General features: G+C 51.8%; 1 protein-coding gene across 2 annotated transcripts; it reads left to right on the top strand.

Annotated features, from left to right (window-relative positions):
- Positions 1 to 1,474: 1,474 nt before the first annotated feature.
- FZR1 (fizzy and cell division cycle 20 related 1) lies at positions 1,475 to 26,056 on the top strand. Of its 2 annotated transcripts, none has more exons than XM_068997055.1 (14): positions 1,475 to 1,554; positions 13,316 to 13,457; positions 13,834 to 13,959; positions 14,185 to 14,248; positions 14,974 to 15,101; positions 15,507 to 15,589; positions 16,031 to 16,214; positions 16,411 to 16,476; positions 16,866 to 16,968; positions 18,214 to 18,398; positions 19,783 to 20,016; positions 20,713 to 20,817; positions 21,987 to 22,079; positions 23,104 to 26,056. In XM_068997055.1, exons 2-14 carry the CDS (start codon positions 13,389 to 13,391, stop codon positions 23,143 to 23,145), a joined length of 1,482 nt encoding a protein of 493 aa, XP_068853156.1. In that variant the 5' UTR covers positions 1,475 to 1,554; positions 13,316 to 13,388; the 3' UTR covers positions 23,146 to 26,056. The 2 variants fall into 2 exon arrangements, with proteins under 2 accessions (XP_068853156.1, XP_068853157.1); XM_068997056.1 differs by lacking the exon at positions 1,475 to 1,554 and adding an exon at positions 5,375 to 5,792.

Below are 26,056 nucleotides of genomic sequence, written 5' to 3'. Positions count from 1 at the left end.
ACGGCTGGAGCTGGGTCAGGGCTGGGCATGGAGCTCAGGGAAAGGTTCTTCCCCCCGAGGCTGCTGGGCACTGCCCAGGCTCCCCAGGGAATGGTCCCGGCCCCGAGGCTGCCAGAGCTGCAGGAGCGTTTGGACAGCGCTCTCAGGGATGCCCAGGGTGGGGTTGTTGGGGTGTCTGTGCAGGCCCAGGGGTTGCAGTGATGATCCCTGAGGGTCCTTCCTAGCTCAGAATATTCCAGGATTCTATGAATGATTCTGTTCCTTCTCAGGGCTGCAGTTATCAGCTGTTTCTTGTTGAAAATAACATACAAGGGAGCCTTAAAGACAGACTTGATTGTTATGTGAGGCTGAGCTGCATGATTGATAGGGAGTCCAAGATTAATAACCAGGGAATTGCATGCAGTTGCTGCAGTAGGACCAGAATGGGTGCTTGTGCTGGGCAGGTGACAGTGAGATGGTGGTCTGGGGTCACCAGAGCATGGCAGATGGGCAGTCTGCAGACAGGCACCCCTCTGCCCCCAACGAGCACCCCAGACCCCCAGCACCAGCCTCTCTGTGGGCATGGGCAGGAACTGGGGGGTTCCAGCACGCAGCAGTGCTCAGAAGGGCGCAGGGCCACGAGTCCTCTGCAGCACCTGCCCCTGGCTCCTCCTGGGCCATGCGGAGCTGAGCTCTGGGGCAGCAGCAGCCCCTGGCCCAGTGCCCTCCCAAAAAGGGTTGGACACACAGCTCGCTTCCCAACAGCCCCCCCCAACTCCCTGAGAAGAGTAATGGGGATCAGAGACCAGGAATGGAGAAGACACAGATACTCTGCGGTGTCGTGGGGGGTCCTATGCGGAGTCACAGGCAATCTCCAGGGGGGCACAGGAATCCCACACCTTCCTGGAGGGGCCAGGACCAACCCCCAGGACCCAAGAAGCTCCCCAAGGACCTGAGGCACCCTCTTAAGGACCCAAGAACCTTTCCCAGAGACCCAAGGATCCCTTTAGGGACCAAGAAACTTCCACTACAGTGCTCCCGAAAGACCCAAGGACCCCCTCAAGGACTCAGGGAACCCCTCAGGGACATGATGAGTCCCTTCCAGGGACCAGGAAGCCCTCCTAAGAACCCCCTCAAGGACCAAGATAATTGCTTTAAGGACCCAAGACCCCTCCACCCCGGGACCAAAAGAACCCTATAAGGACCCAAGGCCCCCAAGAAGCCCCTCAGGGACCAAGAGAACCCTCTGGAGGGCCCAAGGGCCTCCTTACAGATCCACGGGGCCCATCAGAGGCCCAGCAGTCGCCGGCCCTTCAGGGAGGGACGCACACAGACACCGGGGCCCCCGCCATGACGTCATGGTCGGGCGGTGACGTCACCGGGCCGTTGCCATGGCGCCGCGCGCCGCCGCTTCCTGTGTGTGTTCGAAGCGGCGGGTGGGGCGCGCTCCCGTCGTGCCCCGCGCGGGGGCGGGGGCGGCCGCCATGTTGTGGAGCGGCGGGGCCGGCGGGTGCTGACGGAGGAGGCGGAGCTGGGCCGGGCCGGGCCGGGCTGGTGGCACCGGCACCGGAGCAGGTACGGCCGGGGCAGCGCCCGGGGCACGGTGTGGAGCACGGCATGGCACGACACGGCGTGGCGAGGCGGGGGGGCTGCGGCAGACTTGTGCCCCGCACTTTCCCCCGCGGGCACGGGCCTGTGGGCCGGGCCGGCCTGGGCGGAGGGGCCGGGCCGGGCTGGGCTGGGCCGGGCCGGGCGGGGCTGGGGGTGCCTTGCCTCCTTTACTCCCTTTCTCCCTCCTCCCTTCCTCCGCAGCCGGTCACCGAGCAGCCCCGCCTCTCCCTCCCCGCCCGTTACGGTGCCTTGTCAGCCCTGGCACGATGGGCCCAGTCTGTGCCGGTTCCTTCGGGCCCAGGCGGGCTGTGCCCCGTCACGGCGGGGCCGGTGAGCCCCAACGCTCCGGTGTGTTTGGTAACGGGCATCCCGTACCTAGGGCCAGGGCTGTGCAAAGCGGCTCGCGGTGTAACCCCTTCGCTCGGTCCGTGTGCTTTGGCCCTCTGGGGAAAGACGCAAAGAGCTGGAACCTGGATCAGCTCTTGATTCTTGATCAAATTGGTGACACAAACGGTAACAGAGATTTTGGTGGTGTGGATCTTATTCCGAAAGAGATCTGCCAAGCAGAAGCAGAAACTTTGGCCAGCAGTCTGTTGTTTACGTGCAGCACCGGTGGATGTGCCCCCGCCCGCCCGATGGCTCTGGGGTCTGAGGGAGCTCTTTATCGCTGTGTGTTTCGTCAGGGTGTTTTTAACCTGTTGTTGATATTTTGCACTGGGATTTGTACGCAGGATCAGCCTGAGCTGAAGGTCCTCCAGGTGGTGAGAAGGTTCTGCTGGGGCAGGGGGGGCTGTCAGGTCACATTGGAGTCACCTCGGGAAGGTGTTGTTGGATTCTTGACATGGAGGATTGTTTTCTCTTGATTTGTAGCTGTCTTGAAGGCTTTGTGCGTGTTTTCTTGTGAGGTGCTGATTCTTCCTGAGTGTGTTTAATGATACCACCCCAATATTTTGTGCTGAAGGTCCTTCAGAAAGCAGTTCTGCTGTGAGCAACAAAACCTCATTGCAGCCTTCTAGTACCTGAAGGAGCTGACAAAAAAGATGGAGAGACTATGTACATGAGCCTGGAGGGACAGGAGAAGAGGGAATGTCTTAAGGGAATGTAAGGAAACCCACTTACAGAAGTCAGGGCTGGATGGGATCTTGGGAAGGAATTGTTCCCTGTGAGGGTGGTCAGGCCCTGGCACAGGGTGCCTAGAGCAGCTGGGGCTGCCCCTGGATCCCTGGCAGTGCCCAAGGCCAGGCTGGACATTGGGGCTGGGAGCAGCCTGGGACAGTGGGAGGTGTCCCTGCCCATGGCAGGGGTGGAATGGGATGAACTTCAAGGTGCCTTCAAGCCCAAACCATTCTGGGATTCTCTGATCTTGTCTTAGTCTGATTTTGGTGTTTTGATTATTATAATTAATACAGAAGCAGAGTTTTTCTGGGGCTGTTGGCTGAGGCTGTCGTGTTTCCTAAATTCTATGGTTTTCTTTTGTAGTTTGTCCAGGGGCACTGTTGCATCTTCAGTATCTTAAGTGTTACGATGAAGCAGAGTTTTGGATGCCTGACCTTCCAGTAAAGTTCTGAACACAGAGCTGCTGGTGAATTTTTAATCTTTGCTTATAGTGCACTGATTTCTCATTTACTGGAAGCCTTACCAGAGCATGTATCTGTAGAGCTGCTGCTTTTAGCTGTCTGTACCCACTTGGAAGTACAAGATAATTGCACAACCCTCTTCTTTTGAAGGGAAACTGGATGTTATTAAAATCAGTTGCCATATAAAAAATGCTCAGGTAGAGCATAGGAACTACTAAACAGAAGCAAGCAACAAGCCTTGAAAGTTCTGTAGGTTGTTATAAAATGCAGACTGTAGCCTTTGCTTGTCCTTTTTTCTGCTCCTAAGTCAGTCCTCTTTGAGTCTGGAGTGTCTGACATATGAAAACATTTAAAAAAAACTTTTAAGGACCCTGTGTCCCTAAGATCCAAGTACTTCATTATATCCATCCCCACTTTTTATTATTATTCTCCTTTTTATTAGCCCCCCAGGGTTCGATCCTGTGCCCAGTGTTGTTTAACTCACCCATCAGTGGTTGGATGAAGGGGTTGGTGTCTCCTCAGCTGCAGACACAGAGCAGGAGCAGTGGCCGATCCCCCCCGAGGACTGTGCAGCCCTGCAGAAGGGCCTCGGGAGGGTGGAGAGGTGGGCAGGAAAGAGCTGTCAGAACTTCAGCAAGGGCAAGTGCAGGATCCTCCACCTGGGGAGGGATAACCCCAGTCCAGGCTGGGAGCTGACCTGCTGGAGAGCAGCTGCAGAGGGCTCTGGGTGTCCTGGTGAACAGCAGACTGTTCCTGACCAACCGTGTGTCCTGGGGGCCGAGGGGCCAGTGAGATCCTGGTGTGCATTAGGAAGAGCATTGCCAGCAGGTTGAGGGAGGTGATCCTGCCCTTCTGCTCGGCCCTGGTGAGGCATTCTGGAGTGCTGTGTCCAGTTCTGGACAGGAGGGACATGGAACTCCTGGAGTGGGTCCAGTGGAAGCTGTGGAGATGCTGAAGGGACTGGAACATCCCTCTCTTCAGGAAAGGCTCAGCGAGTTGGGTTGTTCAGCCTTGAGAGGAGACACAGCTGAGAGGGGACCTCATGCCTGTCTCAGTGTCTGCAGGGAGGGCTCAGAGCAGGGACCAGGCTCTGCTCCATGAGGCGCAGCAATGGGAAAGAGGAGAGGGGGCAGGAACTGATACCCAGGAAGTTCCACCTGAACATGAGGAAGAACTTCCCTGTGCAGTGACTGAACATTGGAACAGGCTGCCCAGGGAAGGTGGATATCTTCTGGATATATCTTCTCACTGGAGATATTCCAGAAGTGTCTGGACACAATGCTGTGCCCTGTGTTCTGGGATGATCCTGCTTGAGCAGGGAGGTGGGACCAGATGACCCACTGTGGTCCTTCCAACCTGACCCACCCTGTGATTCTGTGTAACACTGGGATATGCAGGGCAGTGGTGGAGTCCTCATCCCTGCAGGGGTTAACAGACATGGATCTGGCACCTGGGGTATGGTTAGTGGTGGCCTTGACAGTGCTGGGGGAACAGTTGAACTCTGATCTTAGAGGGCTTTTCCAAAATAAATGATTGTGTGATTCTACACAGAGTAATTAAACAAGTAAATATCTTCTAGGTGATTACCAAAACAGGTGCCATCATATGCTGGTTGAAAGCAGAACCTTTGTTTCTCCTGTCTGTCCAGTGACTTATCCAAAATGTGTTTGTGTGGGGAAAACTGCCACCAGGTGACAGTGGGAACAGAAGTGCTGTGGCTGTAACTGGCCTTCTTTGGAGACCAGCGACTGCCCAGAGCTCAGCTCCTGTATCCAAGGGGAGTTCTGGGAGCCACAGGCAGTGTGGAGAGAACTGTGGGGTTTGATCAGGCCCTGCCTCGCGAGAGGCACATCTGTTTGACACTGGTTATGTCCTGGACTGAGGTGAAATCTCAAAGCAGAACACTGTAAGGTTAGTGCATGTCCCCTCCTTGCCAGTAAGTACCTTGAGGAATTCATACCCAGCCCCTTCCCCAGTGCAGGAATTAGCCTCCAGCACCTACAGAAGGGATGGGGTTCTGTGCTGTTCTGCCTGAGCACACAGGGACCAGTGGCAACCTCTTCCATTGGCAAATGGGAGCAGCAGAACTTGCTCAGCACTTGGTGTTTCTCAAAGAAGACCTGCTGGAGCTGAACCTGCTCTTCACCCCAGCCCTTGGAGCATCCCCGAGCCAGGTGATGGCCAGCACAGCCCAGGGGTGCAGGTGCTGCTTCACCAGGTGCCTTGGCTAATTACTTAATCTCTGAAATTGGAGTGCTCCTGCTGCTGGAGACTTCCTGTTAATTAGGGGCCTTTTGGCCCATGGGCAAGAGGTACCACCAAAGTGGCCCCATGTGTTGTGCTTTGTTTCCCTGTGCAAGGCTTCCTGCACTGCTGAGGACTTCATGCTTTGTTTTGTATGCCCTGGGAACAAGTGTGTCCCTCTTATTTATGGAGCATCATGGTGAAAAGGTGAAATAATCACCACCTGCAAGCAATAAAAAAGGGGTTTAATAGGGGTGATTTTCTGAGAAATCTCCTGCTGAGTGCATGGTTGTCATGTCTGCTTGGATAAGCTCTGCGCTGCCAGGAGACAATGGTACGCTGCAGTGGGATGTGTATTGAATGAAAACGTCATCTACAAAGGTAAAATAACAACCCTACAGTTCTCCTGACTTCTTAAAACCTGGCTGAGGCAAATTTGGAACCCCTCAGCAGGGGGCCTGGCTGATGTGTGGGTACATCAGTGGGGTGGCTTCTGGTTCTGACCTCTGTAGTTGCCCATCACTTGTATTTGAGTTTCAGTTGAAAATAGCCTGGTCTTTGGAGTACAGGCTGGACTGTCATCTTCCCTTTTTTTTCATTTAGTTCTGGAGAAAAAAGGGATGTAGGAAAAACAGCTTTGCTGAAAGCAATGGTGATACCTGAGCATCATCTGTGTGAGAGGCAGCAAGAGTGATGTTCCTGGTCAGCTTTCTAGAGTGTCCTCTTTGAGGAGCACTTGCATTTAAGAGCAATTGTTTTGTATACAAAAATCCTGGTGAAAACCTTCTGGGCCTGTAATGGTGTACTGGGAAGATTTATTAGACATTAGGAAGGAATTGTTCCCTGTGAGGGTGGGCAGGCAGGCCCTGGCACAGGGTGCCCAGAGCAGCTATGGCTGCCCCTGGATCCCTGGAAGTGCCCAAGGCCAGGTTGGATGGGGCTTGGAGCAGCCATGGCTAGTGGAAGGTGTCCCTGCCCATGGCAGGGGGTGGAACTAGATGAGCTTTAAGGTGCCTTCAAGCCCAAACCATTTTGGGATTCTGTGATTAGTGGTGGCAGTGTTTATCTTTGGTAAAGGCCCTTCCAAAGGCAGAGATTTTGCTGTTTCCTGAAGATCTTACAACCCTGAGTTTCCGCTGGCTCATGATAATCCAGGCCACAAACAGAGCTCTGTGTCATGAGCATTATGTCCTTGGCTCCCGCAGGCTTCCTGCAGCCTTGGTCATCAGAGTGCCCTAAATTTTTGTGGTTTGCTGGTCAGAGTTCCTCTGTCATCGTGGTAGGATTGTGCATCGCTTTGGGATGGTGGACATGAAGCTTTACCTGTGCTTCTGAAGCTGTCATGGAGGGCTGTGGGAAGTGTTGGAGTTTGTCTGTGAGTGCAGGTGGGGGTACAAACGTTCATCACCTCCAATCTGGATTGCAGGTTGGGCCTGTGCCTGTGAGAAAAGGGGGATATTTTCTGCCTGTGGAGAGGGAGAGATGTTTTCTACCCTGAGAGGTGAGGGGAGGCAGGGATTACTGTGCATTTTGCTTGTATCTCCAGCTTCTGTACTCCTGTTCCAGACTGGGTGGCTGAGTGCAGGCAGGAGATGCAATCATTGTTTTGGCTCTACCCTTGAGCCACTGTGCCTTCAAATGAAGCTGGAGTTCAGTTTGTGTATATTGCTGGCCTCTAACAGTTGGCACTTTTGGAACAGGGGCATTGTAAGGCTGATAGCAGTGAGTGCATAAAGGTGTTTCTGAGTGCCCTGGGCAGGAGGTGCTCGGCACAAGGCTTTGGAAAGGCAGAAAAATGTGGAATTGGGCAGGACCTTCAGTGAAGAGCAGCCGCCTACATCTTACCTTCTGAAGTACATGCTGTGGTGTGATGGCTCTTGCCATAATCCAGCATCTTGGATTTTGGTGGATATTGAATCTTCAAGGAGTGTGAGGACTAATGGTGAAGATCCCATCTGACACTGGAGTAATTTTTTTCTTGTCGTTAGTGTGATCTCTGTTGTACAAAGCTGTGAACATGCTTCTCTGATAAGGGCAAGGCAGCAAGGGTTATAGTTGGTTTTGAAATAAAGCTTTAATTGCTCCCATTGCATAGGGGTAAATGGCTGATTTTATAAATGCTTCTCACACTATACCCTGGTAAATTGCTGAGTAACAAATTATATCCTTGTAGCTTTAAAAAGGTAAATATTGGTAAAACACACAGCTCTCTTAACTTTTTGTGCTATTGCTGGTTTGAAAGGAGGCCAGTTCCTGAAAAGGTTTGCTTGGTTGGTATAATGTTCCTCTGGGTTAAATGTGAGCAAGTTCTGCTTGAGCTTGGCCAAGCACAGAGTATCTTGCTCGTTCCCAATGGCTGCCCTGTGAAGCCTTGGCATTCTGAATGCATTCCTAATAGTCTTGACTATTACACAGCTAAAAGCTATGGCTTAGCTTTTTTTGTTGGTTTTGTTTTCCTCTTTCCCCTTCCAGCTTGTTCAAGAGCCTGTAAAAGAATCTGTAACTGGTAATACTCTTGCAATACCCCAGGTAGAGGAGAAGGTGATGCCTACTAAACCAGCTGAAAACATCAGCCCTTTGGGGCAAAGTTAGGTTTTGTGTGACGTGGTCAGTACCTGGAGCTGGCACGAGGAGGGGCAGGGCACTGCAGCTGCCAGGGATAGAGGAACTGCCACTTCTGCTGCCAGCTGAGGGTTTTGCCTTATTGATTTGCAAGTGCTGTGATTGAGTTTAGTCAAATCAAAAGAAGATGAAAACTTTGGATCTGGGGAAGCAGGACATCTAGGTTTGATTTCAAACCTTGCTGGTCATGAGTTGGAGGACTAAGTACTTGTATACTTTTCCCCTTGGCAAATGATGGGGCTATTCCAGAGAGCTTGGAAATGTTCAACACCTGAATAGTGACATGTTTTTACCTTAAAGTTTGTGCCATTAAATACAGGCCCAAAGAGCAGGCAGCATTTCTGGATTTGGGTAGGCTCTTGCTGACTATAAATGTGGGGTCTGTTTAGGGCTTATTAGTAAGAAAAGCTCCAGGCAACCTTTTTCAGACTTGAGATGCTTCAAAATTAAGCACCAACATAACATTAATGGTATTTAAATTACCAAGGCATCCTTTACCTCCCTTTGGCCCTGTGTAAATTAGGAAATATATTCAGCTTTACATTTACATTTACATCCTGCCTTTGGTATTCTGAGTCTCTCACTTTCGTCAGCACCTCTTGCATTTAATGCTTACCCACCCAAATACTTTCCAGAAGAGAAGGTACATGAACAATCTCTGGACTAAAAAAGGGTCAGGAATCATCCAGCTCTTGAACTGCTTGAGCAGAGCATGTCTGAATTGAGAGAACCAACCTGCATCTCTTACTCCCCCTTCAGTGTGTGCTGGGGAATCCAAACAGGTACAGTCTCCCTCAAACCACAGAAATAATTTTGCAAAATTACTGCCCTCGTTTCCCTGCCAGGCCTGGCATTCTGCATGTTGGCTTATTAAAAACACATCCATACCGAGAAAAAACACTTTTGTATTTGAATACATGAAGGTTGGGTCAAAAGAACAAAAGGCACTTGTTCAGCACCATAACTCTGCCTGTAAGTATTGTTTGAAGGTAGTAAGCTGTGAGACAATCCAGCCAATTCAGAGAGAGGACAAAAGGTGCATGAAGAACAAAGTCAGAATACAAATTCTTCTCAAGGAATTCAAACCCTTCCACCAAATTCCACCTTTCTTCTCCAAGCATAAACTGCATAATTAGTGACAAAATAGTGTCTGAAGAATATGTAACACATGTAGCTCCTCAAGATCTTTTATTTCTTCAGCTTAAAGGGAACTTGAAGCCCACATATCATAGAACGACAGAATTGTTCAGTTTTTTAAAGCCCTCTAACATCAAGTCAGACCATTCCCCCAGCACTGCCAAGGTCACCACTAACCCATGTCCCCAGGTGCCACATCCACACAGCTGTTAATCCCTGCAGGGGGGGATTCCACCCTGCCTGTGCCAGTGTCATGCTTTCCATGAAGAAATTCCTCCTGATGTCCCACCTAAACCTCCCCTAGCACAGCTTGAGGCTGTTTCCTCTCATCCTGTCCCTTGTTCCCTGGGAGCAGAGCCTGACCCCCACCCGGCTGCCCCCTCCTGTCAGGGAGTCGTGGAGACTGAGAAGGTCTTCCCTGAACCTCTTTCTCTCCAGTCTGAGCTTCCCCTCAGCTGCTCCTGGTGCTCCAGCCCCTTCCCCAGATCCATTCCCTTCTCCAGATATGCTCCAGCCCTGTTGTGAGAGGCTCAGAACTGTCCCTCGGATTTGAGATGGGGCCTCAGCAGTGCCCAGCACAGGAGGACAGTCACTGCCCTGGTCCTGCTGGCCACACTGTGGCTGATACAAGCCATGTACACTCCTTGCCTTCTTGCCCACCTAGGCACACACCGGTTCATGTTTAGCTGCTGTCACCAGCACCCCCAGGTCCTTCTGGCAAAGCCTTTTTTTAATTGCTTTGGGGGAAATGGAAAATCTGCTCACTTCCCACAGACAAATTTAGAGACAGCAAAAGCCTACCCCAAACCAGAGGTGCTGCTTGCTCCCTGGGCCTGTGTTAGTGGCATGATTTTAGGGTAAAAACATGTCACTGTTCAGGTGCTGAATGTTCACTGCTGTGTTCTGCCTCTGTAGTCTCTCTGTTGGACAATCTGTGCTGTGTTTCTGAGTGGAAGTTGTAGGTGAAATTTGGGCAGATGAGATCTCAAAAGCTCGATAGTTGAATGTGTTTCAGATGTAGAATTTAAAATGTCTCTTTGCTGTGTAACTGGGTCTGGATCTCTCACGAATACCGTGCTGAGCTGTTTTGGGAGGACACTTCAAGTGTGTGGTGTTCCCTGGCTGATCACGCTCCTTGTGTGGGTTCTGCAGGCTGAGCTCTCTTACTCATGGTGTTAAAACAACAACAACCCAAAAAAAGAAAAAGGGGGAGGGGGCATTTTGTTGAACTGTTTGGTTTGAGACACATATTTGGTAGCTTGTGGGTCGGTAAGGGTGGTGGTAAGTAAACTTCAAAATGAGGGAGAGTGATTGATATGGCATGCACTAATTTTTATTTTTTAAACCTCCTTTATTAATAGCATCACAGACTTTTCTAACTTTTCACTCCAGTAATGTCGTCTCTGACTCTTTGCTTCATTTGGTGGAAGCTGATCTCTGTTAAATTTGGGAGCTTTCTCCAGTTTTGCCACTGAAAGAACATATGGGAGAAATGTGTTAAATTAAGAAGAAAAAAGCTTGGGGGAGGAGGTGGTAGAGGTAAGCAGGTGTGATCAGAACCAGCTTGGCACTAGCTATTTCAGGCATGCTCCTGTAAAAGTGTTGGCATGCTTAATGGCAAGGAAGAGAAGCATTTCAGCATTTGTAAGAAGTCCAAGTTTCGGCACTGCAAAATGGTGTAGCTCAAAGAGCCACAGGATCTCCTGAGCTGGAAGGACCCTCAGGGATCATCAGTGCAGCCCCTGGCCCTGCACAGACACCCCAACAACCCCACCCTGGGCATCCCTGAGAGCGCTGTCCAAACGCTCCTGCAGCTCTGGCAGCCTCGGGGCCGGGACCATTCCCTGGGGAGCCTGGGCAGTGCCCAGCAGCCTCGGGGGGAAGAACCTTTCCCTGAGCTCCATGCCCAGCCCTGACCCAGCTCCAGCCGTTCCCTGGGCTCCTGTCCCAGAGCAGAGCTCAGCCCCTGCCCCTCCGCCTCCCCTCGGGAGGAGCTGCAGCCCCCAGGAGCCTCCCCTCAGTCTCCTCTGCTCCAGCTGAACGAGCCAAGTGCCCTCAGCCGCTCCTCAGACCCTTCCCCAGCTCCGTGTCCCTCCTTTGGACACTCTCCAACAGCTTTGGACCCTTCTGATCTTGTGGTGCCCAGAGTGCCCCCAGCACTGGAGGTGAGGCTGCCCCAGTGCAGAGCAGAGCGGGACAATCCCTCCCTGGCCTGGTGCCCCCCAGGACACGGTGGCCCTTTGGGCTGCCAGGACACACCGGGGACTCAGATCCAACTTGGACCGACCAGGACCCCCAGGTCCCTTCCCACGGCGCTGCTCTCCTGCCTCTCGTTCCCAGTCTGTCCCTGCATCCAGGGCTGCCCCATCCCAGGGCAGGATCCAGCACTTGCCCTGTTTAAACATCACATGGTTGGGGATTGCCCAATCCTCGCATTTGTCAGGGTCTCTCTGTGGGGCCTCTCTGTCCTTGAGGGTGTCAGCAGTTCCTCCCAAGTGAGTAACCTCAGCAAACCCACTCAGGACCTTCCAGTCCTGCACCCAAATCACTTACAAAGAGATTTGAGAGAACTGGCCCTAAGATGGAGCCCGGTGGAACCCCAGTGGTGACTGGTTGCCATCTTGATGTCACCCCATTTCCTGTAACCTTTTGAGGTGAAAGGCCATCAGCTCTGCAGTGCAGAGTGTGTGTTCTTTGCCTTGTTTTCAAGCTTATTTAACAGAATATTGTAAAACTTCATCACATCTTAGTGAATTGCCGCATGTGCTGCTGGACCCCTCGTAGCTTAGTAACTTGCCCCCTGTTTTTAGCCGTAAAACCCTGGGTAGGTCTGGGGTTCCTGGAGGCAGCCTCTTCCCAGGAGGGAGCGGGAGGCAGTGCAGGGCTGTCCCTGAGCGGGGCACTGTGCAGCTGCTCCCTGGGCAGCCTCCTCCCAGCACAGCCTTTGTGTGCAGTTGCCTCCTGGATTTTACCACAAGTTTGTATCTCGAGGCAGCTCCATTTGTGCAGCTGGGACTCCAGCCAGGTGCCATAAATGTTTATGCAATAACAGGAATGAAGATCCCTTTATGTTCTGCACAGCCTCCAGATGCCTGTGTGTTGTGGGGATTTGCTTATGTGTTAAATTCCACCCTTGCCTTTGGACATGTTTATCTGGGGTTGAAAGACCAACTTGATGTCTCCTCTGGCGTTGGCATTTTTGTGCCCATGTCAGCTGTGGACAAGGAGCATGAGGTATGTGAGGGGGGAGGTTGGACCCTGGGGGTGCTGCTCTCTGCCCTTGGGGCTTGGCAAGGGCTTGGCTGTGTATCCTCACACAAGTGTCAGCTCATTTATTTTTTTATTGATGCACATGTTAATTTACCAGGCAAATCGCAGCTATAAAGCAGCCCTGTCCTAAAATATATGCTTAAAATAGTGCTTAAGTGATGTTAACATTGCTTGTAGACTGTGCAGCTCTATGAGTGAGCAAGCTTTGTGCCAGCCAGGAGGAGTATTTGGGATAGTGCAGGCATCAGACATGGAATGTTCACTGGGACTACTAGATCCGTAGTGTGTTCCTGCAGTGGGTGTGTTAAAAGTCTGCAGTACTTGTGACATGGCTAAAAGCATCCCACCTTCAGCACTGCTCCCGTGCCCCTGACCTGAGCAGTGGGACAGGCTGTGGTGGGATCACAGAATCCCACAATGGTTTGGGTTGGAAATGACCTTAAAGCCCATCTCATTCCACCCCCTGCTGTGGGTTTCACTGCACCAGGTTGCTCCAAGCCCAGTCCAACCTGGCCTTGAACACTTTCATGGATGGGGCAGCCACACCTCTCTGTGCAACTGGTGCCAGTGCCTAGACAGGACAGGCTGCAGGTGCTGGGATTTTTCATGCCCCTGTCCTGAAGGATTGCCAAACTCTGCTGCTGCAGGCCCTGGGGGCAGTCCCTGCTCCAGGTGTGGTGGGGACCCACTGAGGTGTTGTCAGACACAAAATACTGGCTGCCTGCATTCTTCATTGTCACACAAGTTTGGTACCAATGCTCTGGATAGGAAAAGTGGTCTCAATTTCAAAGAGCAGGCTTAGGAGACTCTGAAGAGGCTGTTTCAGCATGGAAGGGTTCAACATTTTGTTGTTTTTCTCCTCCTGTCTGTTGCAGCACACTAGTTACTGCTTGGACTTTGCAAACATAAATTCCTGAGCCTGCTGATCTCTCCAGCCAGCTTCCCACCATGGATCAGGACTACGAGAGACGTCTCCTTCGCCAAATCAACATACAGAATGAGAACACAATGCCTTGTGTGAGTACAGATGGGCTTAGGCTCACTGTTATGTTGTTGTCTGTCTCACTTGTGACTCTTTTCCTTGAGCTGTTGAAGGACCTGGGACTTCTTGAAAGCAAACCACAGTCTTTTGTTGGGTTGTGAGCAGGTGTGAGTTCCTGAGCTATTCTATGAATACCCAAACAGTTTGACTTTAAGAGAGTTTTTGAATATATAACCTCAGTTCAGGTTGCAAAAAGGAGTGAAGATATTTTTATGGAGTTCAGTAATACCTTTTTAATGCATAATCTCAGTGACTACATGTAGCATAAAAAGTTGAGGGCTAACAAACCAACCAACTCTAGGGCTTGACAAGAATAAGAGTAAGTTCAGAATCTTTTATTCTTTAATTCAGGTAGCAGAGATGAGAAGAACCTTGACCCCTTCCAATTCTCCAATGTCTTCTCCTAGTAAGCATGGTGACAGATTCATTCCCTCAAGAGCTGGGGCCAACTGGAGCATCAACTTCCACAGAATAAATGTAAGTTTTGCTCCCTTCTCCTACAGCTCAGCCTTGGAACTGAGGAAATGGTACCTTTTGTTTTGGCTGGCATGATTGCTCTGCTTATCTTCTGCACCATGGGCTTCTGCTGCCCCAGAAGAGTTCCTTTGAGTGCTTGTCCTCAAACCCTATACTCCCTGCGTTTGCTATTTCACCATATACCCTGAGGTTTCTGTATGGTGATGGCATGTTTCCCCATTTCAGGAAAATGAAAAATCACCGAGCCAAAACAGAAAAGCAAAGGATGCTACATCAGACAGTGGCAAAGGTGAGAGCACCCTTCTACTGCTTGGCAGTGCCCAGAGCTCTTATTGCAAACTGTTGGGGAAATTAAGGCCACGCTGGCATTTTCATGCTTATGCCAAAACTCATGCTGGTGTTTTGGGAAATGCCCACATCATGAGTGAGTACTAGGTCACTGCTTCTGATGAGCGTCTGGATGCAAGAGGCTGTCTCTATCGCCTGCTTTATTGTGTTTCATGGAAGCACTTTCCTGATGGAGTGGAAGGAAGGGAAGCTTGCTACTAATTCTGATTCTAAATGGGGGCCCCAGGCTTATTAAGAGACTCTGTGAGTGTACAAGTTGTAGAATCCCAGACTGGTTTGGGTTGGGAGGGACATTAAAGCCCATCTCCTTCCACTACACCAGGTTGCTCCAAGCCCCATCCAACCTGGCCTTGGACACTGCCAGGGATCCAGGGGCAGCCACAGCTTCTCTGTGCCAGGGCCTCCCCACCCTCCCAGGGAACAATTCCTTCCCAATATCCCATCTAACTCTGCCCTCTGGCAGTGGGAAGCTGTTCCCCCTTGTCCTGTCCCTCCAGGCTCTTGTCCAAAGTCCCTCTGCAGCTCTCCTGGAGCCCCTTTAGGCACTGGAAGGGGCTCTAAGGTCTCCCTGCAGCATTCTTTTCTCCAGGTCAGGCACACATGATTCTGACGCTCCCTGCTGTTGCTGCTCTGAGCTCTCTGCTCAGTGCCTGTTTGGGTTTACAGATGGCCTTGCCTACTCTGCCTTGCTGAAGAATGAACTCTTGGGAGCTGGGATTGAGAAGGTGCAGGACCCCCAGACAGAGGACAGGAGGCTGCAGCCATCCACCCCAGAGAAGAAATCTCTCTTCACTGTAAGTGACTTGCATTAACACCAGTGGAGGCTCTGTGTGTGTGTCACAGGAACACAGCACAGGGCTCTGCCAGGCTGCTCGTGCAGTGAGTTGGGGCTTGGCTGAGATAAGGTGTTGATAACAAATGTGGTGGCCTGCAAAGGGAACCTGAGTGTGCAGCAAGCAATGTGCTTCCTGTGTCTGTGCTGGCAGGAAAGCTGGGTGGAGCCAGGCTTTTTGGACAGTGTGGTGAGTGGCCAAACCAGACTTTTGGACTTGAGTGTTGATGAGGGGTTTTGTATAGTTTTGGAGTACCTGGGAAAGGAAAAACTGCGTTGGAATTAGCTTGGCAGCAGTGCACGTTGGGAGTGATGCCCCAGGCCTCCCACATGCCGGGTTCCTCACGAGGTGTGTTTCTTTGTGCAGTACTCACTCAGCACAAAACGCTCCAGCCCCGATGACGGCAATGAGGTCTCACCCTATTCCCTGTCTCCTGTCAGCAACAAAAGGTAACACTGATCCTCTGCAAACTGTAAGAAGGGAAGGGCTGGGACAGAGGGTTCAGTGATGTTCTCTAGGACTTCTGTCTAAAGCTCTAAAATTGCAATGTGAATTGGGTTTGGAAATCTGGAGAGATAATAAATTTTAAATTTATTTTAAATTCAAGTCAAGTTCTAAGAATTCCTTCAGGTGCCCAGCCTGCTTATGTGCTTGACATGTCTTGGTCAGCTCTCAATAATCAGTTTACCTTTCTGCTTCATAGCTCCTTTGTAGAAGCAGAACCTAATTCCTTCCAGTCTTGCTGCTGAAAAAGTGTTGTGCAGCCTTTTTGTCTCTGCATTTCCATAGAAACTTCAGGGTGCTCTGTAAAGAGTGGCTACACCTATGCCTCCCATCTGCTGTGATGTGCAGATTCCTGTAGTTGTTTTTTTATCTGTTTTTGTAAACAGTCAGAAGCTGCTAAGATCACCTCGAAAACCAACTCGGAAAATCTCCAAGATTCCTTTCAAAGTGCTGGATGCCCCAGAGCTGCAGGATGACTTCTACCTGAACCTGGTGGACTGGTCTTCTCTTAATGTCCTCAGCGTTGGCCTTGGGACTTGTGTTTACCTGTGGAGTGCTTGTACAAGTCAGGTAAATTGTCATGAGTGTCTGAAGATTGAATTGCCTACTGATGTAGGGTTTTTCCAACCTTCCAGAGCTATGGAATGTGCTGTGTGAGGGCTCCAGCACTTGTCACACTCTATCCCAAACGCAGCACTGGTCTGTGAGACAGCCAGTAGTGCTGTGTGACAAAACCACATTTCTTACCCCATTTGTCTCTCTGAAGGTGACCCGGCTGTGTGACCTCTCTGTGGAAGGCGATTCCGTGACGTCCGTGGGCTGGTCAGAGCGGGTCAGTATGACACTGTCAGCAAGGACAGCTGAGACACGTGTCACTTAGTCACTGTCATCATAGCTGTAGTTAACTCCTTGGGTTGGTTTTTCTCTGCTAAAAGAGAGGGGATAAAGAGCAGCCTCTTGTATCTTGAGGTTCTTGAGGCATTGCTAAGAGGAGTGGGAGGGAGAAGGAGCCAGTTTACTTCTTCAGCTCTTGACAATAAAATGTTACAATAAGTATATTCCAGACAGGCTGCTTGGGCCTCTCAGTAGGGAAAAACATGTAAGATGGAAGAACTCTGGATGCTTTCCATCTCGTGGGATTTATGTCAAGTCTTTTCCTCAGCTTTCAGTTTTCTGGCTGTACTTCCTGGCTGTACTGATCCTGGTTCTCTGTTTGTCCAGGGGAACTTGGTGGCTGTTGGTACTCACAAGGGCTTTGTGCAGATTTGGGATGCAGCTGCAGGAAAGAAGCTCTCCATGTTGGAGGGGCACACAGCCAGAGTCGGTAAGGAGTGGGGAGGCAGAGGGTTCTCAGGGGTCTCTCCTTCCTGATTGAACTTTGCTAGCCAGGGATCTGCTGGAAATAGAGAACTCAAGAGTACCAGTGTTGATATTTTTTCCCTGCTGTGTCTTGAGCAGGTTCAAAATATTATCATCTCATAACTGTGGTGTTCTGATCTGGGTGTGATGGTGGTTGGGTGTTGCAGCAGGTGTTTCCTCCGTGCTTGAGGCTTTTTGGGTTTGGTTACAACATCTCTTCACTGCTGCTGGCTTCCGATTTCAGCCCTGCTGGCAGCTTCACACTGAGATTTCCAGTTCCCTTTTTTGGGGGGCTGGTTTTTTCTGCTCAGAGATGTTGTGAATGTAAACTCTGGGGTGAGATTTGGGAAGTCCATGCACCTTCCGAGATCTGTTCCTGTGCTTTACTGCACTGTGAAGTGGGGTTGGTAATACCTGCAGTCAGTCTGTTCAGGGGAACCTCTGTTTGTGCCCTGATCTAGGACTCCGGAGACTGGATGTAAGGGAGGTCTGTAAGGAGTGGTTTGAGGTTTGTTAGGGTTTTTTTTTTAAACTCTGGCAGCTGTGATGGCTGCATTTTGCTTACCAACTGCTGCAGGACTGGAAGGGTTGGACTTGATAGTGTGGCCAGCAGGACCAGGGCAGTGACCATCCCCCTGTGCTGGGCACTGCTGAGATCCCATCTCAAATACTGGAGTCAGTTTTAGATCTCTCACAACAGGAAAGACATTGAGGGGCTGGAGCGTGTCCAGAGAAGGGAACAGAGCTGGGGAAGGGGCTGGAGCACCAGAAGCAACTGGCGAAGCTGTGGGGCTCAGCCTGGAGCAAAGGAGGCTCAGGGGAGACCTTGTGGCTCTGCACAACTCCCTGACAGGAGGGTGGAGCCAGGTGGGGGTTGAGCTCTGCTCCCAGGGAACAAGGGACAGGATGAGAGGACATCCCCTCAAGCTGTGCCAGGGGAGGTTTGGATTGGATATTGGGAAAATTTCTTCACAGAAAGGGTTATAAATCATTGGAATAGGCTGCCCATGGCAGTGGTGGAGTTGCCAAGCCTGTAAAGTGTTTAAAGGACATATGAATGTGGCACTTGAGGACATGGTTTGGTGGTGAATGTGGTGGTGGTGCTGAGTTGATGATTGGACTTGGTCACCTTAGGGGTCTTTTGCAGCCTCAGTGATTCTGTGATTGCATGACTCCTACAACACCCTCTGAAGCTCTGCCCCTGTTGCAGGTGCCTTGGCGTGGAACGCAGACCAGCTCTCCTCCGGGAGCCGGGACAGGATGATCCTGCAGCGCGACATCCGCACCCCACCCCTGCAGTCTGAGCGGCGGCTCCAGGGACACAGGCAGGAGGTCTGTGGGCTCAAATGGTCCACGGACCACCAGCTCCTGGCCTCTGGAGGGAACGATAATAAGGTACATTCCTTCCAAGGGGTCACAGGAAATGTCAGACCCCCTTTCTTTCTAGGGCAAGAGGGAATGGTGTTAAATTGCACCAGGGGAGGTTCAGGTTGGATGTTATTATATCGCTGGGGATGTTCAAGGCCAGGCTGGGCAGGATGTGCAGCAACCTGGTCTAGTGGAAGCTGCCCCTGCCCATTGCAGGGGATGGAACTAGATAGGCTTTGAGGTCCCTTCCAACCCATTGTATGATTCTATGATTAGGGAAAAATTTCTTCGCTGGAAGAGTGGTTAATCGTTGGAACAGGCTTCCCAGGGCAGTCGGGGAGTTGCCATTCCTGGAAGTGTTCAAAAAACAAGTGGATAGGGCACTTGACAGTGTGGTTTAGTGGGCATGGTGGGGTTAGGTCAAAGGTTGGACTTGATCTTGAGAGTCTTTTCCAGACTTAATGGTTCAGTGATTCTTTAAGGAATGTTTGGCCTCTCTGAAGAGGACTTTTGTTTTGGTTGTTGGACTGTGACCAAATATTAATCATTCTAAGCTTCTACTCAGTCTTCTCTTCCTAATAAAATGAAAAAGGCAAATTTAATTTTGCTTCTGTATTTGGCTAATTAAATTTCTAGCTTGGCTCAGGGGGTTGAGTTCAACAAAACCACTGCTAAGCTGCCCTTCCTGGCTTTGTTTGGGTAGTGTATGGTCACGTTGTTGCAGTAATGTTTGTGTGCAGCAGGAACCTGAGGTAGAGCTCTGTGAGTTCTCATACCTGTAACTCAGGCTTGCAGCTCACTGAGCACCATATGGGAGAAGCATCTGCCACAAAAAAGCAGTGTTCCAAGCCCTTTGGAATGGTTGCTAGGTAGGGAATGTGCCCAGTGTCTGTGTGACAGCATGGTTGGACCGAGTTCCTCCTGCTCAGAATAACTCTTAATGAACTGAGCAGATTTCTAGATGTGTTCTGGAATGATACAGCCAGAAAAGCAACAGGAGGGTCTGAGGTCCCCTTCAGTGACACCATTTCTTTAGATTCATTCCCTTACCTTAGGGGCTGTTCCTGCCTTGTGGCCTGGAGGTAGGACAGCTCCTCAGCTGAGTGTGGTGCCAAGGTGGTTGTGACTGCCCCATCCCTGGAAGTGTTCAAGGCCAGGTCAGATGGGGCTAAGAGCAGCCTGGTCTAGTAAAAGGTGTCTTTGCCCATGGCAGGGGTTTGAACTGAATGAGCTTTAGCCAACCCAGACCATTCCATGATTCTGTGAAGTGCAGAGTGGAGCTGTGCGTGCCTGGACATCACTGTGGGAAATCAGCTTGTTTCCCAGCTGCCTTCATGGGTCCCGTTGTGGCTTGTGGGTGTAGTGGACACATGACTGAGGCACAAGTTTGATCATGTCTCTCCTCTGCCAGCTCCTTGTCTGGAATCACTCCAGCCTGAGCCCTGTCCAACAATACACAGAGCACCTGGCAGCAGTCAAAGCCATCGCCTGGTCTCCGCACCAGCACGGGCTCCTGGCCTCGGGTGGGGGCACAGCTGACCGCTGCATCCGCTTCTGGAACACACTCACGGGGCAGCCCCTGCAGTGCATCGACACCGGGTCCCAGGTGTGCAACCTGGCCTGGTCCAAACACGCCAACGAGCTGGTGAGTCCTTCCCTGTGCAGCTGCTGCCGAGCTGCCCTGTGTCGGGAAGCGTGGCTGAGCATGAGCCAGCTGTGTCCAAGTGGGCAAGGAGGCCGAGGGCATCCCGGCTTGTACCAGCAAGGGTGTTGCCAGCAGGACCAGGGCAGTGACCATCCCCCTGTTCTGGGCACTGCTGAGGCAGCTCAAGTGCTGGAGTGAGTTTTTGAGCCCCTTGCAACAAGAAAGACATTGAGGGGCTCTAGTGTGTCCAGAGAAGGGAACGGAGCTGGGGAAGGGTGTGGAGCACCAGGAGCAACTGAGGGAGCTGGGAAAGGGGCTCAGCCTGGAGAAAAGGAGGCTCAGGGGGACCTTCTCGCCCTCTGACAGGAGGGTGGAGCCAGATGGGATTCAGGCTCTTCTTCCAGGTAAAAAGCGACAGGACAAGAGGAAACGGCCTCAAGTTGCTCCAGGGGAGGTTTAGATTGGATATTAGGAAAATTTCTTCATGGTGGTCAGGCACTAGAACGGGCTGCCCAGGACAGTGGTGTAGTCACCATTCCTGGAAAGTGTTCAAAAAACATGGGGACGTGGCACATGGGGATGTGGGTTAGTGGTGAACATGTCGGTGGTGCTGGGCTGATGGTTGGATCTTGGAGGTCTTTTCCAGCCTTAAAAATTCCATGATTCTATGATGTGTGTTCCCTTCTCCCCTTTCAGGTGAGCACCCATGGATACTCCCAGAACCAGATCCTCGTCTGGAAATACCCCTCGTTAACTCAAGTAGCAAAGCTCACGGGGCACTCCTATCGAGTCCTGTATCTGGTGAGTGATGGCCATGGCTCTGTAGCTGCTCACCTGGGTGCAGGTGTGCTCAGATGGGGACCCAAAGCAGCAGTGCCAGTGGCACCATAAGCTGCCTGGATGGGAATGTGAACACTCCCCATGAGCAGTGGAAACTCTGTCTGGTTTCTGTGCCTGCAGGGGGACACTTGGATTTGCTGCTATGGAAATGTGAGGCTTTGTTAATGATAGCAAAGCCTGCCAAACTCTCCTGAGGAAACATCTGAGGTTTTCTTCTAAGAAAACTCTTCTGAGCCTGGAGAACACAAGGCTCCAGGGAGACCTTCTAGTGCCTAAAGAGGCTCCAGGAGAGCTGGAGAGGGACTTTGGATAAGGATCTGGAATAGCAGGACAAGGGGGAATGGCTTCAGACTCCCACAGGGCAGGATTGGATGGGATATTGGAAAGAAATTCTTCCTGTGATGGTGGTGAGGCCCTGGCACAGGGTGCCCAGAGCAGCTGTGGCTGCCCCTGGATCCCTGGAAGTGTCAAAGGCCAGGCTGGACGGGGCTTGGAGCAGCCTGGGACAGTGGAAGGGTGTGGAACGAGATGAGCTTTAAGGTCTCTGCCAACCCAAAACGTTCTGGGATTTTATGAAACAGAAGCTTCTCTCCCAGAAGACTTTCACACCTCTTCACTGATGACTGCTGCCCAGGGAAGAATTTGCTGCTTCCAGCCCTCCTAATTTGTTATTAAACATTTGTTGCGGGTAATCCCGACCTATCTCATATCTGCTGTTACTGTCACATGGGGCTGTCAGCAGTTCACAACAGAGCTGACAAATGGTGATGCTGTTTTGGGAGGTAGATCCCAATGTAAGCAACCAATACAGCCAGAAAATCCAGTCATGTCATCTTCCTGCCTTTAGGCATGTTGATAATCCCAGGAGGAACAGCCTCAGTTATGCATGGCTTGGATTTCTTAACAAAAGTATCCTTTCCACAGCACTCCCCCCATGTGTTCCATAGCTGCACCATAAGGTGAGAGTGCCCAAATTGCACCTGAGGCTGCATGAGGCACCTGGAAGTAGAGGGCATTGGCTTCTCACTGCCGAGTAGGAAGGAGAGTTAAATCTCTCCTGCATTCCAACAGAGACTTGTTTTCAGCCTCAAACATGTGACAGGTGCTAAAGGTTGTTGTCTTGTCCTTAGGCAATGTCTCCTGATGGGGAGGCCATTGTCACAGGAGCTGGAGACGAAACCTTGCGCTTCTGGAACGTCTTCAGTAAAACTCGCTCGACAAAGGTAAGGCCAGGCATGGGGGCAGCTGCCTGGGGGAGCTCAGGCCATGTTGGCTCTGCTCTGCTGCCTCCTTTCTGATCCCTTCCTGCAGATCAAGGCTGAGGCAGTGAAGGGTTCAGCTTTGCTGAAATTTAAGTAAAAGGTCGCCCTGTGTGCCCAAGGCAGGTGTGACACAACATTCCTCTCCAGGCTGGTCCAGGGCTGCTGAGCAGAGCAGCGTTTCAGGGGCCTCACTGATCTGAGCCCTCGGGTGACAGCAGGCTGGGGAAGAGAAGGCTCCAGGGAGAGCTCAGAGCCCCTTGCAGGGCCTAAAGGGGCTCCAGGAGAGCTGCAGAGGGACTGGGGACAAGGCATGGAGGGACAGGACACAGGGAATGGCTTCCCAGTGCCAGAGGGCCGGGCTGGATGGGATCTTGGGAAGGAATTGCTGGCTGGGAGGGTGGGCAGGCCCTGGCACAGGGTGCCCAGAGCAGCTGGGGCTGCCCCTGGATCCCTGGCAGTGCCCAAGGCCAGGCTGGATGAGGTTTGGAGCAACCCATGGCAGAGTGTGGAACAAGGTGAACTTTAAGGTCCCTTGAAGCCCAAACCATTCTGTGATTCCCTGATTGGATAACCCCTGCCTCTTTACAAAACTGCTTGAAATGGAGATTTGGATGAAAATGGGATCATGGATTCTGCCTGTGACAACTTGCCATCACCAAAAGCAGTTTGTGCCTGATGCTCTGAGAGCTTTCCTGGGTGCCTGGCAGAGGGATTTGGAGGAGGGGACTGGGGGGAGCTGGCATGGCTCCTGGGGGTCCCCCACTTCTTGCCTTCTCTGGGGTACAGCTGCCTGCAGAGCTCTGGGAATGGCACTCTGGCCTGCTGTGCACTTTGTTACCATTTGGAAGAAGCTCATGGGAATATTTATGGTGGGACTTTGAGCTGGGATCATGCCCTGAGCTAGAGATAGCAGATTAAAAACAAACCAACCCAGAAGCACGTGAAGTAACAGCTGTTTACCCCCTGCTTTGTCTTCCCTTGTCAGGAGTCTGTATCTGTGCTCAACCTCTTCACCAGGATACGATAAACCCCTTCCCTGTGCCCCGGGAACCTACAGCCTGACATTCCAGGATCAGACCACTCCCTCGGCGTGCATGGACCCCTGGAGCCCAGCCAAGGGGAGGGAGAGCCGTGGGACTGGAGAAGGACCCAGCTCATTAAATATGTGCTTGTGACCCACAGGGCTGGGCAGTATTTGGGATGGGGTGGGGAGGGGAGGGAACTGCCAAAGGTTATTGGATTCATCGTTCATAAAGGGAAACGGGTACAAGAGAAATGCTAACCCAGCATCCTCCAGCTGTCCGGATGTCCTGGGTAGGACTCGTGTGACATGGACCATTGAGAATGGACCGAGGCCATCCCCACTGCCGTGGTGTCCCTCCTGCAAGAGAGGAGCATATCCTTGCTGCTGTGGGAAGGGGCTTGACGTGCTGCTCTGTGTCCCCGAGTGACATCTCTGGAGGCAGGAGCCAGCCAGACTGGTGCAGTACAGCTGGTGCAAAGGGCACAGCTCCAGGCTGGGCATCTAAGGGCTTTGTTCATAGCCTGGCATCCCCATTCCAGGAAGAAACTGGAGAACTGCCTATTTTCCTTTTTTTTTTCTTTATTTTTTTCCCCCCAGACAGGTACTATAGTACTTGACATGATCATTCCCATAAGACAGCTTGATTTTTTTGGCATGCTTGACAGCTGCCTCCGAACAAATACACTCTGGGGCTCTAGACTTTGGAGGAGACTTGAAAAAGCTTTACCTCTAAGGGAACAGATTCGGGAAGTTCTGCAGTTGCTGTTTCATGTTCTGGGCTGATCCTGGGAGTTACCAGAGAGGAGAAGCAAGGACTTTATAAAAAAAGAAACCCACACAACCACCTGTGCATGTGGAGCTTCCTTCCGGGTGGGTGCCTTGCTCTGGAGTCTCCCTGAGGCCAAAAGCAGTTGGGATGTGTTTGAGAACAAAAACAAATCCTGAAGATCTGATTTTTGGGGTGAGCAGGGCCTCTTCTGGCTGAAAGAGGGGTTCTCCTGAAGCAGGGCTGCCATGTTGCTTTTTATCTCCAAGTCCCAGCCAGGGCCCTGCTGTTGGTTTTTGGTGTGTGTTTTGGGGTTTTTAGGTTGTGTGGGATGAAAGTTCTGGCTGGTGTTGGAACCCATGGGGTGTAACACAAATGCTCTGTGTGTGTGGTGCTTTTAATTTAAGAGAAGCTGTGAGGCTGCACAGCCTGTTCCATCTGACCTGTGCCTGTGCCTGCCTGGGCTCTGGCTGCCTCCTGCCCTCTCCCAGCATTGCTTCTGTTCCCATGTAGAATTTCCTGGCTGTGTATATAAACTTGTCCTCTCTCTGTAGATTGCATAGGTAATGCTTTATCTTTCTTTTTTTTCTTTGTTGTTTTATCTCCTCTCCTTTCTTTCCCTAAAACCAGGCAGTAGGACTATGATTGCCTGTCCTCAGTACCACCAGTATCCTTAGGGTGAGCCAAGGTGTGGGAGGGCCGATACAGCCTGTTCACCACAGCCTTGACCACTTGTGCCATCACACCAGTGCCTGGATCAGGCTGTTGGTGCTGCACCTGGGTCACACGTACTGGGAGTCACTGGTGAGGAGCTGGTGTGCTGGGAGCCCCCTGGCAGCTCCCAGTCTCCCAGGCCCACAGGCCACTTTGTCATCTCACAGTCTCACTTGCCACCAAAATGGAATTTCCATGGAATTTCTGAAACACAGTTTGAGCACAACTGCTTTAGTGCAGCTCTGGTCGTGGGACGTGAGGCATGGTTTGAAGTCACCCCCCAGCCCGTCTTGTGTTGTTTGTTCCACTTGTGGGCACTGTTGCACATCACCGTGGGTTGGGAGCACCCAAAGCACCCAGCAGGTGTTAAATTGAGTTGGATCATTAAGTTGGGGAATGGATTTGAAGCAAAGGGCTACCTGCAGCAAGAGGTGATCTGTTGTGGGTGTCATCACCTGGGGAAAGGGCTGTTCAGAGGGGCTGGGGAGGTTGGTGACTGTGCTGTGGATTTTCCTGTTGCGGATTGCCTCCTGCTAAATAGCACTGTGCAGACCCCTAGGATACACTGCTTTCTCCTCTGGGAGGGCATAGGTGCTTGGGTTGGGGGCACACAGGAGTTCTCAGCCCATTGTGGAGCAGGAGGGAGACAGGCACCCAGCTGGAGTGCAGGGTGAGTGTGGTGATGATTGGGCTTCCCAGTACCCTGGGGCTCCGCAGGAGTGGATTTGCCCCTCACCCTCTGATGTGGGAACTTCCTCAAGGAGTCCCAGAAGCTGCTGGGAGGAGCAGCAGTGCTGTGGGTGGGCAGTGCCGGGTGGGCACTGCAGCTGCTGCCCAGTGCTCCCAGCTGCAGAGCAGGGACAGCTCCTCATTGCTCTGTCCCCCACCATTGTCCCCTCTTGTCAAGGACTTTCCCAAACTACATCTTGTGTCTACATCTCGCTTTTCTCTCTCTCTGCCTTGGGAGCAGGTTGGCTCATGCTGGCTTCTCTTATTGCACTTGGCAGGGAGGCTGGTGATTCCCAGGCCAGGGCTGTTCTGTAGCCACACACACTGGTGACAGAGCAGGGCAAGAACAGGCTGCTCACCCTCACCTGGCTGTCAGAGCCTGGTACAGCCACCTTCTCAGCTGCCAGGCAGGAGCTCCTGGTTGTATCCGTGTGGAGATGGGTTTGTGCAGGTGTCTCAGGATGATACTGTCACTGTCACCGGCTGCGGGTTCAATAGGGAAAAGGGCAGAGCTGAGGTGCTGTGTCAGGATGTGTGACCTGTGGGCACTGACCCGGGCACAGGGTCCTCCCAGAGCTGGGTGACAGTCTGCGGCCTCGTGGCATCGTTGTATCCCAGGTGTCATGTGATGGAAAATAAACATGGAGCGCGCTGTAACTTTCCGTGTAAAGCAATTGAACTGGCATTAAACAGGTTGTGAATTTA

Source organism: Aphelocoma coerulescens, chromosome 28, assembly GCF_041296385.1.
Source record: "Aphelocoma coerulescens isolate FSJ_1873_10779 chromosome 28, UR_Acoe_1.0, whole genome shotgun sequence".
NCBI classification, from domain to species: domain Eukaryota; kingdom Metazoa; phylum Chordata; class Aves; order Passeriformes; family Corvidae; genus Aphelocoma; species Aphelocoma coerulescens.
This window is presented reverse-complemented; position numbering and strand designations above follow the sequence as displayed.